Source organism: Myotis myotis, unplaced genomic scaffold (genome assembly GCF_014108235.1).
Source record: "Myotis myotis isolate mMyoMyo1 unplaced genomic scaffold, mMyoMyo1.p scaffold_m19_p_7, whole genome shotgun sequence".
Classification (NCBI taxonomy): domain Eukaryota; kingdom Metazoa; phylum Chordata; class Mammalia; order Chiroptera; family Vespertilionidae; genus Myotis; species Myotis myotis.
The window spans coordinates 92,450,670-92,466,345 of NW_023416379.1; the positions used below are offsets into that span (position 1 = coordinate 92,450,670).

Genomic DNA, 15,676 nt, shown 5'->3' on the forward strand with positions numbered 1-15,676 from the left:
TAAACCAATGATGGCGAACCTTTTGAGCTCGGCGTGTCAGCATTTTGAAAAACCCTAGCTTAACTCTGGTGCCATGTCACATATAGAAATGTTTTGATATTTGCAACCATAGTAAAACAAAGACATATTTTTGATATTTATTTTATATATTTAAATACCATTTAACAAAGAAAAATCAACCAAAAAAATGAGTTCGTGTGTCACCTCTGACATGCGTGTCATAGGTTTGCCATCACTGTCCTAAATCCTAGAGTCTTTGCAAGGAGGGGTCCTCAGAACTCCACTCTTCTGAGGCCCCTGGCCCCCTGGCATGGAGTGATGGGGGCAGGCAGCCTTCTCAAGTAGTGACGCCTTGGAGCAAGTGGTGAGGGGAAGGGAAAGGGCTGAGGACCTCAGGAGGCAGGTTGGGAGGGGCCTGGTGGATAAAGCCAGACAGCTTGGTGTGCCTCCTCACCCCACACCCCGGGCCCTAATCCCTGAGAGTCTGCCGGCCAAGGCCATATAGGTGGGGTGGGGGGGGTTAAGTAGGTCCTTGTCCCCCAACCCCGGCCAGCCCTATTGGGGACATGAAGCTTTGGAAGGACTAGGACTGGGCTCCAGGTCAGCTCTCAAGCTCTGACCTTCCAGAACAGCTGAATCCGGGGTACAGGATAGGCCTACTAACCCCCATATCCCATGTCCTGGCCTGTGGCAGAGTGGTGGGGACAGGGGGCGGGGGGAGGGGTGTCCTAAGGCCGTTATAAAAAGCTAAAACCATTAAAAACTTCTTGGGGAAATGTGCCTCCTAGCTTTCTGCTTCCCCAAGTTACCAACCTCCCTAAAGCCCATCAGAGAGCTGAGCCCAGAGAGGGGGTCCATTAGCACCATGCAATGTTGGGGTGCCCCGCGGCCTGACCGACCCCAAGCAGGGGCCCTTTAAAGCTGGAGTGCCACTTGCTAAAGCTTCTGTACCCTTGAGGGGGGGGACCCCTGCAGGGGACGGGTAAGGGAAGAAGGCTTGGCCAAAGTCCAGGCAGGCGTCTCAGCTGGGACCCCAAAGTTCCCTTCCTGGGGTCATGACTTAAAAAATCTTCGTACCACAAACTGGCCCAACAGAACCACGGCCAGAACTATCAGCACATTCTGGAAGGGGCCATTGCCCAGGTCCAGGGCCGCCCCTCTGCGCCATCCACCCGGGCGATGCAGTGATGCAGAATGAAGTCGGCCACGAAGCGGGTCACCTGGCCCAGGAAGCCGGTCAGGCCTCGCTGGTAGGTGTAGAGGGCCAAGCAGTAGCCGAAGCCCAGGAGAGCCACCACCCGGCCCCAGTTGATGCCGCTCTCAAACAGGCTGGAGGCAATCTTGGTGAAGTACTCGTAGGCGTTCTCTGGTGTCAGCTGCAGGTGCTGCAACATGGTGTAGCACTGGTTGATGTTGTCCTTGATGATGGCAAGCTGCCGACCCACCTGCACTAAGGTGCTGGCAGGCTCTGGGGACAAGGTGACCATCTCTGGGTCAGTGGGGGCAGCTGACCCCTCAGCTTCCTGCTGCTGATGGCGATAAAAAACGTAGTTGCGGAAAACCTCCTCTGTGTCCCGGGCTACCTGCTCCTCCAAAGTGGAGGACAGGGCAGGCCCTTCACACGCATGCCTGGGAGGGCCAGGTCCTTGCCCAGACGCCATTTTTCAGGTCCCAGGGGAGAGCATTGTTAGCCCAGATCCCGGCCTAGGCCAGGGATGGCTCAGTGGGGCTGAGGCTGGAGTTCCCAAGGGGGTGCTTCAGGGTTAGCTGCCCAGGCCCAGCTCCAGGAGTGACTGTCAGTGAATTCCTGGTGTCCAGATGCAGTCTCTGCGGGTCCCAGTGCGGCTCTCGGCACCCAAGAGGCTTCGGGGAGCGTGGAGGAGCCGGCAGCTCTTCTGGAAAATTTTTTAACTTGTTCTCAAGAAGCCTTATTTTTACTCTCCAGGTTTTTTGGTTCTCTAACTTTCAGAGGATATTGATCATTTTCCCAGTTTTGATATTTTCTTCCTCTAAGGTGTTACCTCCTTTCTGTTTAGGGTCACTAAACAAAGGACCGTATGACTATATGAATGGAGTTATTAGAAAGCATTTGGAAGCTCTGCCTGGGTGGATCTTGTTGACTGTTATTCACTATAGAATGATCTGTCTGGGTTTCTTTTTTTTTTTTCTAATTACAGTTGATATACAAGATTATATTAGTTTCAGGTGTACAACATAGCAATTGGGCATTTATATAACTTACGAAGTGATCACTCTGGTAAGTCTAGTACCCATCTGGCACCACACATAGTTATTACAATATTATTGACTGTATTCCCTATGCTGAACTTTACATCCTGTGAGTGTTTTCATAACTGACAGTTTGTACATCTGTCAGGCCATTTCATTTCATCCTCGGATGTCATGATCTCTGGATCTTTCCTCTTAAATTGGTCATATTTCCCACAGAAACTTATAGTCTTCCTTAGATTTCCTACCCAGAGAGTAAATGCCTGGCTACTAGCACTCAAGGAGCTGAGTTAAGCAAGAAAACTGGGGCTCACCATGCAATTAGTCAGGGGGGGCAAACTTTTTGACTCGAGGGCCACAATGGGTTCTTAAACTGGACTCAGAAGAAGGAGCTGCGGCCGTGTTTCCCGACGTTGCCATGTTAACACTGCTGCTGGTGAAGGAGCGGAGGGGAGAGCAAGAGAACCCTCCGCTCTTTCGGCTCCGCGGGCCGGATAGAACAGCTGAACGGGCCATAGTTTGCCCACGGCTCAATTAGAGTCACTTAATTTCCTTGTCTTCAGAATGGTACTCTCTTCAACTCTACAGAGCATCTCCGGAGACCCTGTTGTACCCATTCCAGAGAAAACCTCCAAATGGTCTGTGGGCCATAAGGGCTGTTAGACTCTATCAAGCCCTGTGTTCTGGAGCTCTGTTTCTTTAAAAGGTGTTTTAAAGGATCATTCCTGTATTGAATCACCCCTTCATCCATATTTCCAGAGATACAGTGGGGCCTTGACTTACAAGTGTCCTGACTAACAAGTTTTTCGAGATACGAGCCGTCTCTCGGCTGATTTTTTGCTGAGTTGCGAGCTAAAATTCGGGTTACGAGCCAGCTTCAGATACCCCACCGCTAGTTGGCGCAGCGAACGTCACAGTGAATGCCACATCAGCCCGGCATCACATGTCTCACTCGTTCACTGTTTGATTTGACATACGAGTAATTTGAGTTACGAGCTCCGTCACGGAACGAATTAAACTCGTAAGTCAAGGCCCCACTGTACTTGATACCACCAATCCCTGAGCCTTAGGGGAGGTGTACTGTAGTATGCATCACATTGTTTCTCAGCTTTCACCAGTGGCTTATTATTCAGCTTTTTTGGATCCATTAAGACATTCACCAAAGATCTCTCTGTTTTCCAACTTTTAATTTTCATTGCTTTGATTTCTTTGCCACTATCCTTGTCAGTTTATACTTTAAAAATTAACACTGCGTTCTCTATTAAAGTGAAGTTTCAGGAGTGAGTGGAAGTGTGTGTATGTATCCAATCCACCTTCTTTATTTTTGCTAATACTTGACCTCATTTATCAGTTACAGAATCTGTGTAAGGCATTAGTGAGGCACATGAATAAAGACAACTCCTTTGATCAACATGTTCATTTTTCCAAATGTGTCACCTGCAGTTCATTTCCACTTCAAACTCAATATTGGAATCCCTTGTTTTCTCATAAAGCCATTTTCCTCTCTCAGTCTCTTCATAAACATTCTTTTAAATTCGTTTATTTGAAATAAGATCCAAATAAACCCATGAATGCAAAATTGGGTACTAAATCTCTTAAGTTACCTTTACTATAGAGGTGTTTCCTCCTCCCCCCCCCCCCATACATTTTATGTGTTAAAGAAACTCCACTTGTTTTGCTGGTTGTATCCTCATGTACTTAACATGATCTGTTTCCCCAAGATTCCTGTTTGATTTTTTTGGTGGGGTGATGGGGAGAGGAGGATGAGGGTGAGAATTCTTTTCTTTAATTGAGGTAACATTGGTTTTTAACATTATATTAGCATTTCTTATCAGCTTTTGTTTTGTCTTGGAAAGCATTTCTCCTTCAAATCTAAGGATAACTTTACTCCATAAATTATTCTTGGCTGGCAGTTTGTTGTTGTTTTCATCCTTACCCTAAAGTATGTTTTGTTTTTAATTGATTTGAGAGAAAGAGACAGAAACACCAATGAGAGAGAGAAACATCAATCAGTTGCTCCAGGCAGGAATGGAACCTGCCACCTTTTTGGTGTACGGGGACAACACTACAACCAACTTGAGCCTCCTGGCCAGGGCTTGGCTGGCAGTTTTAATCTTTCAGTATTTTCGATATGTCCTTCCACTCCTAGCCTGATGAGGGTTCCTGTCTGGGTTATTTTCTTCTTTTTCCCTGGCTGCCTTTACAATTCTTTAGCATTGACTTTTGACAGTTTAATATAATGTGTTTTAGAGAATGTCTCTTTGTATTGAGATAATTAGGTGTTCTTTGACCTCCCTGTATGTCCAACTCATCCAGGTTTGGAAACTTCTTATCTATTATTTCTTTAATAGCCTCTCTGTCCCCTTCTCCATCACTTCTCCTTTTTGGGATACTTGTTCTTATTTTGCCCTTTCTGATGGAGTGGGATAGTTCTCCTAGAGTTGCATGTCTTTTTAAAATCTTAGTTCTCTCTGCTCTTCCCCCTGAATCATCTGTAGATTCCTATATTTGAGCCTGCTAATTCTCATTTCCAGCCAGTCTACTCTAATTCCAGTGCTTTCTAATGTATTCTTTATCTTATTTGTTGAGTTTTTCAGCTCCAGATTTTTTGTTTGGTTCTTTTTTAGAGTTTCAGTATCTTTTGTTCAGCACTCCTTTTGTTCAGTAATTTTATTATTGAACTCATTGGACTGCCTTTCTGAGTTTTCTTGTATCTCGTTGAATTTTGTTTTATGACAGCTATTTTGAATTCTGTGTCATTTAGATCAGTCTTCCATGACACTGAGTTTGGTTGCTGGCAAATGTCATTTTATTTTTATACTACTGTGTTACTGTGATTATCCATGGTGTTTGATTCCTCTGCTGGCGCATTTGAAGTAATGAACACTTTTCTTGCTTAGGTACAGCTTTGTTTAATTTTAACAATTCAACAAGTTGGTACTTAGAGGCCTCTTTTGTTTTCCAAGAGGTGGCACTATAGCACAAGTTTTTGGTTTCTCTTACCTGAGTGGACTCTGGGTATATGACAGCTAGCATTTTCTTTCTTTCTTTTTAAATCTTTATTGTTGAAAGTATTCTATATGCCCCCTTTTCCCTCCTATTGACCCCTTCTAGCCAGCCCAAGAGTTAGTATTTTCTACCCTCCACAGCTGCTGTCAGAGATATCACAGGCTGTCTTGGTAGCAGCTTGTGCCTCCAGGGTCACTGGTGCCTTCCAGTGTTGCTGCAGCCACAGTTTTAGCTGGAGTCACCAGGATGATGTGTGCCCCACTGTGTCCAGAGTTGTCTGCGTCTCGGGTGCCACCACCATGGCAGGGGAGCCAGGGTCACAGGCACTGCTGCAGCCAGGGGAGGGAGCCAGAGTTGCTGCTGCCTTTTTCCTTTTCTGGGGTTTGTGGGTGTAGTCATGAGCCCCTTCTCCACTGATGCTGCCATGCCCACTGGAGTGTGGACTCAGCTGCCACTGAAGGACGGGGTATCAGGCATCCTCACTGCTGGTCCTCTGATTCTACCTTTCCTTGCATTCCAATTCACCTACCTCAGATGACAGATGTGTGGATCTCTCACGCATCTATCAGTGTGCTGATCAGCATTCCAGTCATTGTAGATTGAAGGGGGCAGACCAAGATTATGTCTCACTCTGCCATGATGCTGATGTCACTCTCAGGAATTCTTCATAGGTGCTGTTTTTTAAGGTTCTTAAAACTTGAAACCTACATCTTAAAAATAAATTGTTTTTCTCTAACCTGTGTATATAAAGTTTAAATTCATATGTTTGCAAAATAATTCAGAGTAGACTGTAAAGCAAAGTGCTGTTTGGAGGTAATAGCATCAAAATGATACTTAACAGATTAGCTAAATAAAAACTGGTTTAGGAAAAATTTAGAGAATTTATTTTAATCTCCGTTATTAAGCAATCATGACTTGTTACTTTTTAGACTAAATTAATTTTAAAATACTGTTTCCTTCTGTATTTACTCAGCATAAACATTTCACTGAAGATATTCAAACAAGACAGTATCGCTCCTTGGAAGTTCTGATAGGATCTGGCTATAGTACCCCTGCCGACATTTGGAGCACGGCATGCATGGTAATGTTTTTTCCCTTTTTCCTTCACTTGTTATTTGGTAATAACATGCCTTGCCCTGTTTGCTCATTTCAGTAGACCAGCAAATTAAGAAAGTGAAAAAGTACTTTTTGTGTGACTTATCACTAGTACTCTAAATCCTGTGTCTGGAGAGGTCTGAATTCAAAAGCTGGATGTAAACATCTAGCTTTCCATTTGGTTCCTACCGAATTCCTGTTAGGTGAAGGAACCAAATGTTTCTTACGAAAGTTGGGGGTGGGTCCAGGTGGATTGTAAACAACTACTCTGAGGTAGTGTCGCTTTTGTTAGGGTGTTACAAGTACCCTTCCCCTTTGGCTCTGATCTTATTTTCAGAATAAGGAAACCCCTGGAAACTGTTTCAGTCTGTAAAGTTGAAGTTACTCAGACATCTTTGCACTTCATAAAATGTGAAGCTCAGTCACTCATAAGTTGCTGCTGTGTCCCAGGCAAGCAACTATTCAAATGGTTAGATTTAGTTGCTACTAAATGATTTCCCGCAAATAGCCTCATGTTGGAATGTGTTATATTGTTTCCTGAAATGGAGTATACTCTTTACTTGTAATTGTGTGTTTATTTGCTTGTTTCTCTTCCACTAGGTTATAAGAGCCAGCAGGAGTCATGTGTGTTATGTATAGCAAGTGTCTGGTTAAGACCCTGGCACATTTTGCCTGTGTGTTTACAATGGAGTTCTGATGCTAAATACCTAGAGTTGTCACAGATTTCACAAGTTAAGGGCATAGTTCGCCTCAAGGCTGCCTCTGAGGCCCACAGGCCACCTGTACTTCTGGCCAACTGGCCACACATTGGGAGATTCCACTATCATTTCAGATTTGATAGTTCACTAGAATGACTCACAGAACTCAGGCTCATCATGAGTCACCTCATTAGTATAAATTTAAGTATGGCCCAGTGTTCCATTGTGAATAACAAAAAAACACCCTGATCGCTTGGAAATTTAGATGCTATCTCCCAGGAAACAGGAACAAAGACCAAACAAATTATTTATTATGCAACAGTACTTAAGAAATATTTGTGGACCATCAGATGTGTTTAACTAAGCAAGAAATACATTAAATTCATTTTAATTAACATTTAGTATTCACAATCAACTCTGGAAAACTTGAAAGAGAAAGGACAAGGCATAAATCTCCACCTGTTTTAGTCATAGATTTTTGACATCTACATTCCTGAAAAGCTGTCTTTCAAAGGTAACAGAGTTAAAAACCATGTTGTTAATATGGCATAACTTTATAAATCATTTGTTAGGACATATCATTGACTTTTGAAGTGGAGGACTCTGAAATAAAGTAAGGTTTGGTATTTTACACACAAGATTTTACACATAAAATCTGACTTCTTTCTTGCCATACCTTAAAGCAGGGGTGGGGAATGTCTGGCCTGCGGGCCGTATAAAGCCTGTGAAATCATTTGGTCTGGTCCTGCCAAGCAAGGCATTGGGGGTGAGTTAATTAAATGTTTGACCAAATATAACAGGCTAACTTTTTTTAAACATGTATTTATTGATTTTTAGAGAGAAAAGAAAGGAGAAGGATAGAGAGAGAGGAACATCGATGAGAGAGAAACATCATTGAGCAGCTGCCTCCTGCATGCCCCCACTGGGGATCGAGCCCACAACCCATGCATGTGCCCTGACTGGGAATCGAACCAGTGACCTCTTGGTTCATGGGTCAATGCTCAATGAGCAGCAGGCTAATTTTTAAGCTGATAATTTAGTATGGCCCACAAATGATGTCATAAATATCCAGATGACCCTTGGGATAAAAAAAGTTCCCCACCCCTGCCTTTAAGCTTTAAATTTATTGTTAGAGAAAATAAGTGAGCAACATCACCAACTACAAAATATAGCTAGATGGTATCTGTTTATTATGATAATAAATAATATTATTTATGAAGTGGTTCTTAGTAGTAGGCTGATTATTTGAGGGTAGTGGATCCTGCTTGCCATTTAACATAGTATTTACTATGTCAGGCTTAAGAAGTGAGGGAATTAACCTTGCCTCCTATTTGGACCAGCTCATGTGCAGGAATTTTCTTGATGAGGGGGGGAAGCACTTATTTGACATGAGATAGTCTTATGAGAACTTATGCCCCAAGCTTCTCTCATTTTGCTGATAGGTTTAGAAGTGTTGCCTAAAGTTTGGCCATAATCAGAGAATAAAAATAAATCCTAGATTATCAGAGATGCCCCAAGAGATGGTTCTTGCATCCAGTGTAATTAATTGATAGAAAGATCGGGGCCCTTTCTGAGAGATAAAGAGACAAGTTATGAGAACGCCTATACCACTAGTGATTGAGATGACCAAGTTTAGATGGGCAGTAACATAAATGTTATGTTAATGTTCTGTGACGAACATTAAGAATCAATAAAGAATAGATGTTTTTAATTCTCCAGTCTGTGGATCTTAACAACCTTATAATGACATGTATCAACCATTATAGCATCAGGTAGAATAGTTTCACTGCCCTAAAAATCCTCTGTGCTCTGCCTATTCATCCTTCTTCCCCTCCCTCCCTCCCTTCCCTCAACCCTTGGCCACTGAGCTTTCTATTGTCTCTATAGTTTTGCCTTTTCCAGAGTGTCAGCTTGAAATCCTACAGTATGTAGCCTTTTAGGTTGGTTTCTTTCACTTTCTAATATTCCTTTTATAACTGATTTTGCCTGTGTCTGTGACCCTGAGTGATGCTGAACAGCCTCTGGTTAGTGTGGGACAGGCATGAGTGGGAGTTGGGAGCCCCGGATTGGGGGATGAGCTTTGCCTTTCCGTTGGGGCACAGTTTTTTCATCTGCAAAGGAAATGTGTTTAACTAGGTGTTTTATTATCTAGAGCTCCTGCTAGCTTTCAGTTCTAATGTAATCGTTTGGTTAGGTTTTTTGCTGTTTTAATAAAATTATAACTACTAACAACTACCTTATGTTTAGAAAATAAAACTCTTAGAGAACTTTAACTAGATGTAAATATCTAGATGAAAAAAATTAGAAAATTTAAGTTTTAGAATTTTTAATATATTTTTGTAAGCTTTAATTTCAGTATCTTTACTGTCCTCCCACTATGAGACATTGAAGAATTAAAGTACTGGTTTCAGAAGATAGACAAATTTTGGTGAATAAGAATCACAGTTGGTTTCTGTTCTGCATTGGGACTATAAACCTCAGGGCAATTAGAGGGTAGCACCAGTAGCTGCTCTATCAGTGTGGTTCAGTTTCATAGTGAGCTGCTGGAATGTAAAACAAGCTATACCTGGCAAGAAGCCATAGCATCCCTAAACCAGTGATGGCGAACCTATGACACACGTGTCAGAGGTGACACGCGAACTCATTTTTTTGGTTGATTTTTCTTTGTTAAATGGCATTTAAATATATAAGATAAATATCAAAAATATAAGTCTTTGTTTTACTATGGTTGCAAATATCAAAAATTTCTATATGTGACACGGCACCAGAGTTAAGTTAGGGTTTTTCAAAATGCTGACATGCCGAGCTCAAAAGGTTCACCATCACTGTCCTAAACCTTCTGATTTTGTGGCCTTTCTCTGGGTGGTAATACAGCCCACAGATACTGTTTTAAGAAAGTCTGTCTTATCCTGAAACTGCAAAATCTGACACGAGCAAACCACTGAGACCTAAACATGAGTCTCAATTGAGAATGTGCCCCAACTAAATCCACCCCACAGTCTTTGAGATTGTCTGAACTACTTAATGCCATTGAGTCAATCAAAGTTGTCCCACGATTAGCACTTAACTTTTTTTACTTCACTTTTATTATTATTTTTAATATATATTTTTAGTGATTTCAGAGAGGAAGGGAGAGAGAGAGAAAAACATCAATGACAAGAGTATCATTCATTGGCTGCCTCCTGCACACTCCACACTGGGGATCAAGCCCACAACCTGGGCATGTGCCCTGACTGGAATCGCATGACCTCCTGCTTCATAGGTCAACGCTCAGCCACTGAGCCAGGCCAGCTGGGCTGACTTCACTTTTATATCAATAATGTTCTTTTAAAACTGTTCTATTGTTTTTTAATCCATTTTAATCAATGAAAATTTAACATAGCCCCATCACTCAGATGCTGTCTTTTCATACTGCTTGGCATTTATTCCATAGGAAATCACTTTCTTTCAGATACTCTTTAAAACCATTTATAAGAGGCTGTCTGTGGTAGGAGACTGCCTTTCTTTTCCTGGTTAGTGACACAGATTCTGAGTTGCTCCTGATTCCATTTACACATAATCTTTTTCTGATTTTCCATAGGACTGAGAATTGGGAACACTGTCTGGGATAGGTTAGGGAGTGCTTTCCAACGCAGAACTTTAAAATGTACTTTTTGCCAAGCACTAAAGAGTTATAGGTAGAAAAATGTCTGAATTTTTTGGTTTCAGTTTTGGATACAGAATCTCAATTTCTAGCCATGTAAAATTATAATGTAAGACTTGCTCTTCTCACGAAAATTTAATAATAAAAAATCACTTTACTGTCCAGGTGTGCCCCCTCTGAGCAAAAAGAGAAATTTGAGAGCTTAATTACTGATTTGGCGGGAGGTGGGGAGGGCATGGAGTAATCTACATGTTGATATTAACTGAGTTTTCACTATTTTCCTGCTCCATTTTATTAAGATATGGGTGTAGGAGGAAAGCTCTTGAGGAATAATCTCTTAGATATTTTTTAAATGATTATCTGCAGGTTACTTAATATTGAGCCAAATAAAAATAAGCTTCCCAAAGGTCTTTTTTTTATTAGTGTTTTCATACGCTGTCCTCTTTTTCTTAGGCCTTTGAACTGGCCACTGGTGACTATTTGTTTGAACCTCATTCAGGGGAAGAGTATACTCGAGATGAAGGTGAGTCCCCTTAACTGTGATTGTTTGTGGGTGGTAGTTACACTTTCCACATGTGGCTCACATCATTTATTAGTACTGAAGAGCCTTAGTCTTTTTAGTGTGCTAAAAATATATAAATTTCAGAAAATACAGAAATATGTTTTATGTTAGGTATTAGATATACTAGATATTTTATAATAAATATTAAATAACTCTAGATGAGGATTAAAGGAGGCCACAATTGGGTAAACTAAAATTTGTGTTCTTCTAAAATATCTAGTTATCTTTCTTTCTATATAAACCAGTGGTGATTCATTCTTTACTCAGTTTGAATCTACCTGTTGATCAACTTGTTGCTCAGTTATACCTGCAACTTTGTCTGAAAGTTAATAATTTTAATATACAAACATGCTGTGAATGAATGCAGAAAGAGAGAAGCATCTATGTGAAAGAAAAACACTGATCGGTTGCCTCCCACGACCTAGGTGTGTGTCCTGACCGGGAATTGAACCTGCAACCTTCTGGTGCATTGGACAACAGTCCAACCAACTGAGCCTCCCGACCAGGGCCAGAGACTTTATTTTATTTGTCTATATAAATTCTGTACCACTTAGCATTTTTTCCCCTTTATGAAAATTAAAAGCCGTTGTTTTCTAATGATACTAATATTTATAATTCCATTTTCCAAAAGAAAAACAAAATTGATTTACATTTTGTGATAGCCAGCGGGAAGAGCCCAAACTGTCAGTTGCTTCATCTGGGAGACTGTAAAAGCAAAGAACTGAGTGTATGATTTTTTTTTCCTATTGACTCCCAATAACTAGAAGAGATGATAATGTGAATGAAAAAGTCTTAAATATTTTATCTTCTTTATTATACAGTTTGTGCAGCTTTGGTTTTAAGGATTAATGGGATTGCTTTGAGAGAGCAGTAGCAATATGCCCTCTCAGTGTGGAAAATAAGTTCTTTACTTTCTGTGCTTCCCTCGAGTCTTTAGGAAGTCGGGTTTCACGCTCTCTCTGTAGAAACAAGAATGCTCTTTCTCAAACTGGCTCTCTGGGATATTATGGGCAATGTTAGTAGGGCTTGCTGATAATCATAACAAGTGCTGTTTGGAAAATTTATAGCCAAATGCTTATTTTAGTGGGTACAGTTTGGATATGTTTTCTATACATAAGCTCTGTGAGAAAATGCTGTAATTACCACCATTATATACACTTGATTTTTCCCTGTTCTCTGCTTGCTTTTTTTCTGAGTTATGCATATAAATCTATATGCTGTAGATTTACATTGTTTTTCAAATGCCCTACTATTATCTATTTGGAAGGGGAATTAATTTTTTTCTCTTTACTTCTGTAGACTCCCTATAAATAGTGTGTGGTACAGTGCACATATTGTGGCTAGAATTATATAGAGTAGGACCTTATGCTACCAAACCTGAAAATTGAAATGTATAAGAAAAGTCTCAAGGCCGAAACCGGTTTGGCTCAGTGGATAGAGCATCGGCCTGTGGACTGAAGGGCCCCAGGTTCGATTCCGGTCAAGGGCATGTACCTTGGTTGCGGGCACATCCCCAGGAGGGGGTGTGCAGGAGGCAGCTGATCGATGTTTCTCTCTCATCGATGTTTCTAACTCTCTATCTCTCTCCCTTCCTCTCTGTAAAAAATCAATAAAATATATTTAAAAAAAAGAAGTCTCAAGTAAGGGTCAAGGGAGAACAGTCTACCCTAGATATTTAGATCCTGACTTTTCCTTCCTATGCCAGTTAGTATTAACAGTCTTTAGATGAAACCTCAAACTACTACAATAAGTTTATAATAAGATAAACTATATATAGTCTCACAAACTAGCCTCACAATTGATATATACAAAGACATTTATTCGCAGGTCCTGCCTAAGATTGGTAGAAATTTCTTGGCAGCCAAGTACTTGTTACCAAGCCATAAATTCAGTTAAAATTGCCCAAAGGTTATAGTGAATTCATGAATGTAAAGCCCCTTTAAAAAGGCACCAGTGAGTCCTTTACATGAGAAACAGAGATGACCTGAAAACTTCACAGGTTCCCAGCTATGTGACTACCTAGCATATTGTTCCCCTAGAAGATACATTATTGGAAGTTTTCTAAGTGATTCTTTTTGACATCGATGATTCTGTAACTGCAGGATTAAGTTCATTTATAAAGCTGTTGTATCCAGGAGCCTTCACTTTAAAGCCTCTCGATAGTTTCTGTCCCCTGCCTGTAAGTGTGGATGGGGGGTGGTCCCAAGCTCACTTCCTGATGACAGACTGCACGCGTCCCTGTCAGTGTCCATAGTCCACATTCATGCTGTGACACTCACCGGGCACCACATGACTTGGACATTTGATGGCCTACAAATAGTCAGGGAGCTGTGCTTTAAAATGTTGGTGCTCAGTTTTACTTAACACACACACACACACACACAACCCCGTACTAGACTACAATGTGGGTTTTCATTCACATACTAGCTCTTATTAGCCCTACAGCTTCAAGTGGTCCATTTATTCTCTGTGAGGTTTCATTTCTTGTCTTTAAAATGGTATGTAAGTCTTTGGCCTGTTGTGCAGGGTATTGTGAAAACTTAATCATATTAGTGCTTTAATCATCACGAACATTCGTATAAATTTCTATGATGTCTAAAAGCATATTGGTACATTGTTTTACCTTTCCTAAAAACCCTGTCTGAACTTTAATATAGAGACAAAATAGAAATAAAGGTGTAGATAAGCCGCTAAACTCCAGAAAGGGCATGCCAACTACTATCAGGTGACCAACCACCTGAAATAATTCTTGACTTTCCCAGTCTTCTCTTGAGTAGCCTTGGTTTTATTTGTAGTGACTTTTAAACAGCTAGTCCTTGAAAAGCTATTCTTGGAAAAACCTCTTTTACAGCCTGTCCTTGATCCTGTTCTTCTTACCCTTCTATTTTAGACCACATTGCGCACATTATAGAGCTGATAGGCAGAATTCCAAGACGCTTTGCCCTCAGTGGGAAATATTCACAGGACTTCTTCAATCGCAGAGGTAGTATTGTTAACATGAGTTTTCATCTAGGCCCCAGGATACACCTTCAGGAAGCAGAGCATTCACACCAAGATTATTTTAACTTACCGCTCAAGTCCCCCTGGAGTGGGCACCTGATTTTTATGGTTTTCTGGATTCTCCATTAGATGGATGGAGTCCTCCTCTTCCCATTTAGGACAGGATGCAAGCCTGAGATGCTTTACGAAGAGGTGTGCATGCTACTCTTTCTGCCAATGTCTAGAACTGTATTTGTTACTCCTGTTATGTATGTCTTTTTTTTCCCCTTCTTGAAATGTTTGAAACATACAGATCACATTGCATTGATCATAGAACTTCTGGGGAAGGTGCCTCGCAAGCTCATTGTGGCAGGAAAATATTCCAAGGAGTTTTTCACCAAAAAAGGTAAAATAAGTGTGTTTATTCCCCAACATTCAGGGGCCAAAAGTGCTTTAAAATTAAGAGGTAAGTACAGCTGGGTGCATGTTCCCAGCACCTACAAAAGGATGGTCCTACTTTGAATGTGAGCTGTTACTTGGCAGAAATGAAATTAGTCACTCACGAGCAGAAACTGGAGCCAGACCATGTGGGTTCAAATCCCAGCTGTTCCACTAGTTATGTGGCCATTGACACAGCCTCAGTTTTCTGATATCTAAGTGTTTACATTAGTTTAAGTTATTCTGTGTATAATACCTGGCACATGGTTGGTTACTCCTATACAGCACTTCTAGAAATGAGCAAATTTTTGCTAGCCTTTGGCCTAACAACTGCCTCTATCAAAAGGCAAGCAAGTATTTTAGCTTAAGCTTAAGGGCAGGACTACATCTCACCCATCTTGTAGCCCTTTGACACCTATCACAGTCACTTCAACCCATCAATCATGTGAATTAACTTTATTCCTTTGTAGTCTCATAAGTTCGTTATCACTTCTTAGTGAAGGAACAGATAAAACTCTCACTTTAAATTTTTGACTTGACAATGTATATTGGCATATTTAAATATGTATTTCTTCTGCATTTCAAATAAAGTTTAAAAGCTAAAATGTAAAAACCTGACTTAGAAGGGACTTGCCTTTTTCTCCCTTTTTGCCATGGTTCCTTTTCCTCACAGCCTCTACACTAGTGCTGAGAACAATCACTTTCCCAACACTGACAGCAAGCACACTCAGAAACGCTCCTTAATGTTCCTCTTTGGGGCAGGAAAATGGTGAAGTGCTTCCCTAAGAGTTCCTCCTTGTGTGCAAAGTCAGGGTAATACGAGCCTCTGCCAAGCAAGTGATTAAATTGGCGCTCACTGCCCACATGAGAGGCTTCCGATGAGTGTCGCACGAGAAAACACATTAAAGCAGCATTTACCTTAAGCCCTGGCAAATTGACTTATCTTAAATTGAGGTTCCAGAATAGTACCAAGGGTGGCACAGCATCTCTGAAAGCTGTATGGGGTTCATTCAGCTCCTTATT

General features: G+C 41.3%; 1 protein-coding gene and 1 pseudogene across 1 annotated transcript in view; one reads left to right on the forward strand and one right to left on the reverse strand.

Annotated features, from left to right (window-relative positions):
• SRPK1 (SRSF protein kinase 1) overlaps window positions 1-15,676 on the forward strand; it is a 76,842-nt gene that overhangs the window by 58,007 nt on the left and 3,159 nt on the right. The window contains 3 exon segments of the mRNA XM_036316116.1: window positions 6,212-6,319; window positions 11,128-11,197; window positions 14,529-14,621. Of these exon segments, the coding sequence (XP_036172009.1) occupies window positions 6,212-6,319; window positions 11,128-11,197; window positions 14,529-14,621 (271 nt within the window).
• LOC118659767 lies at window positions 1,054-1,661 on the reverse strand (annotated as a pseudogene).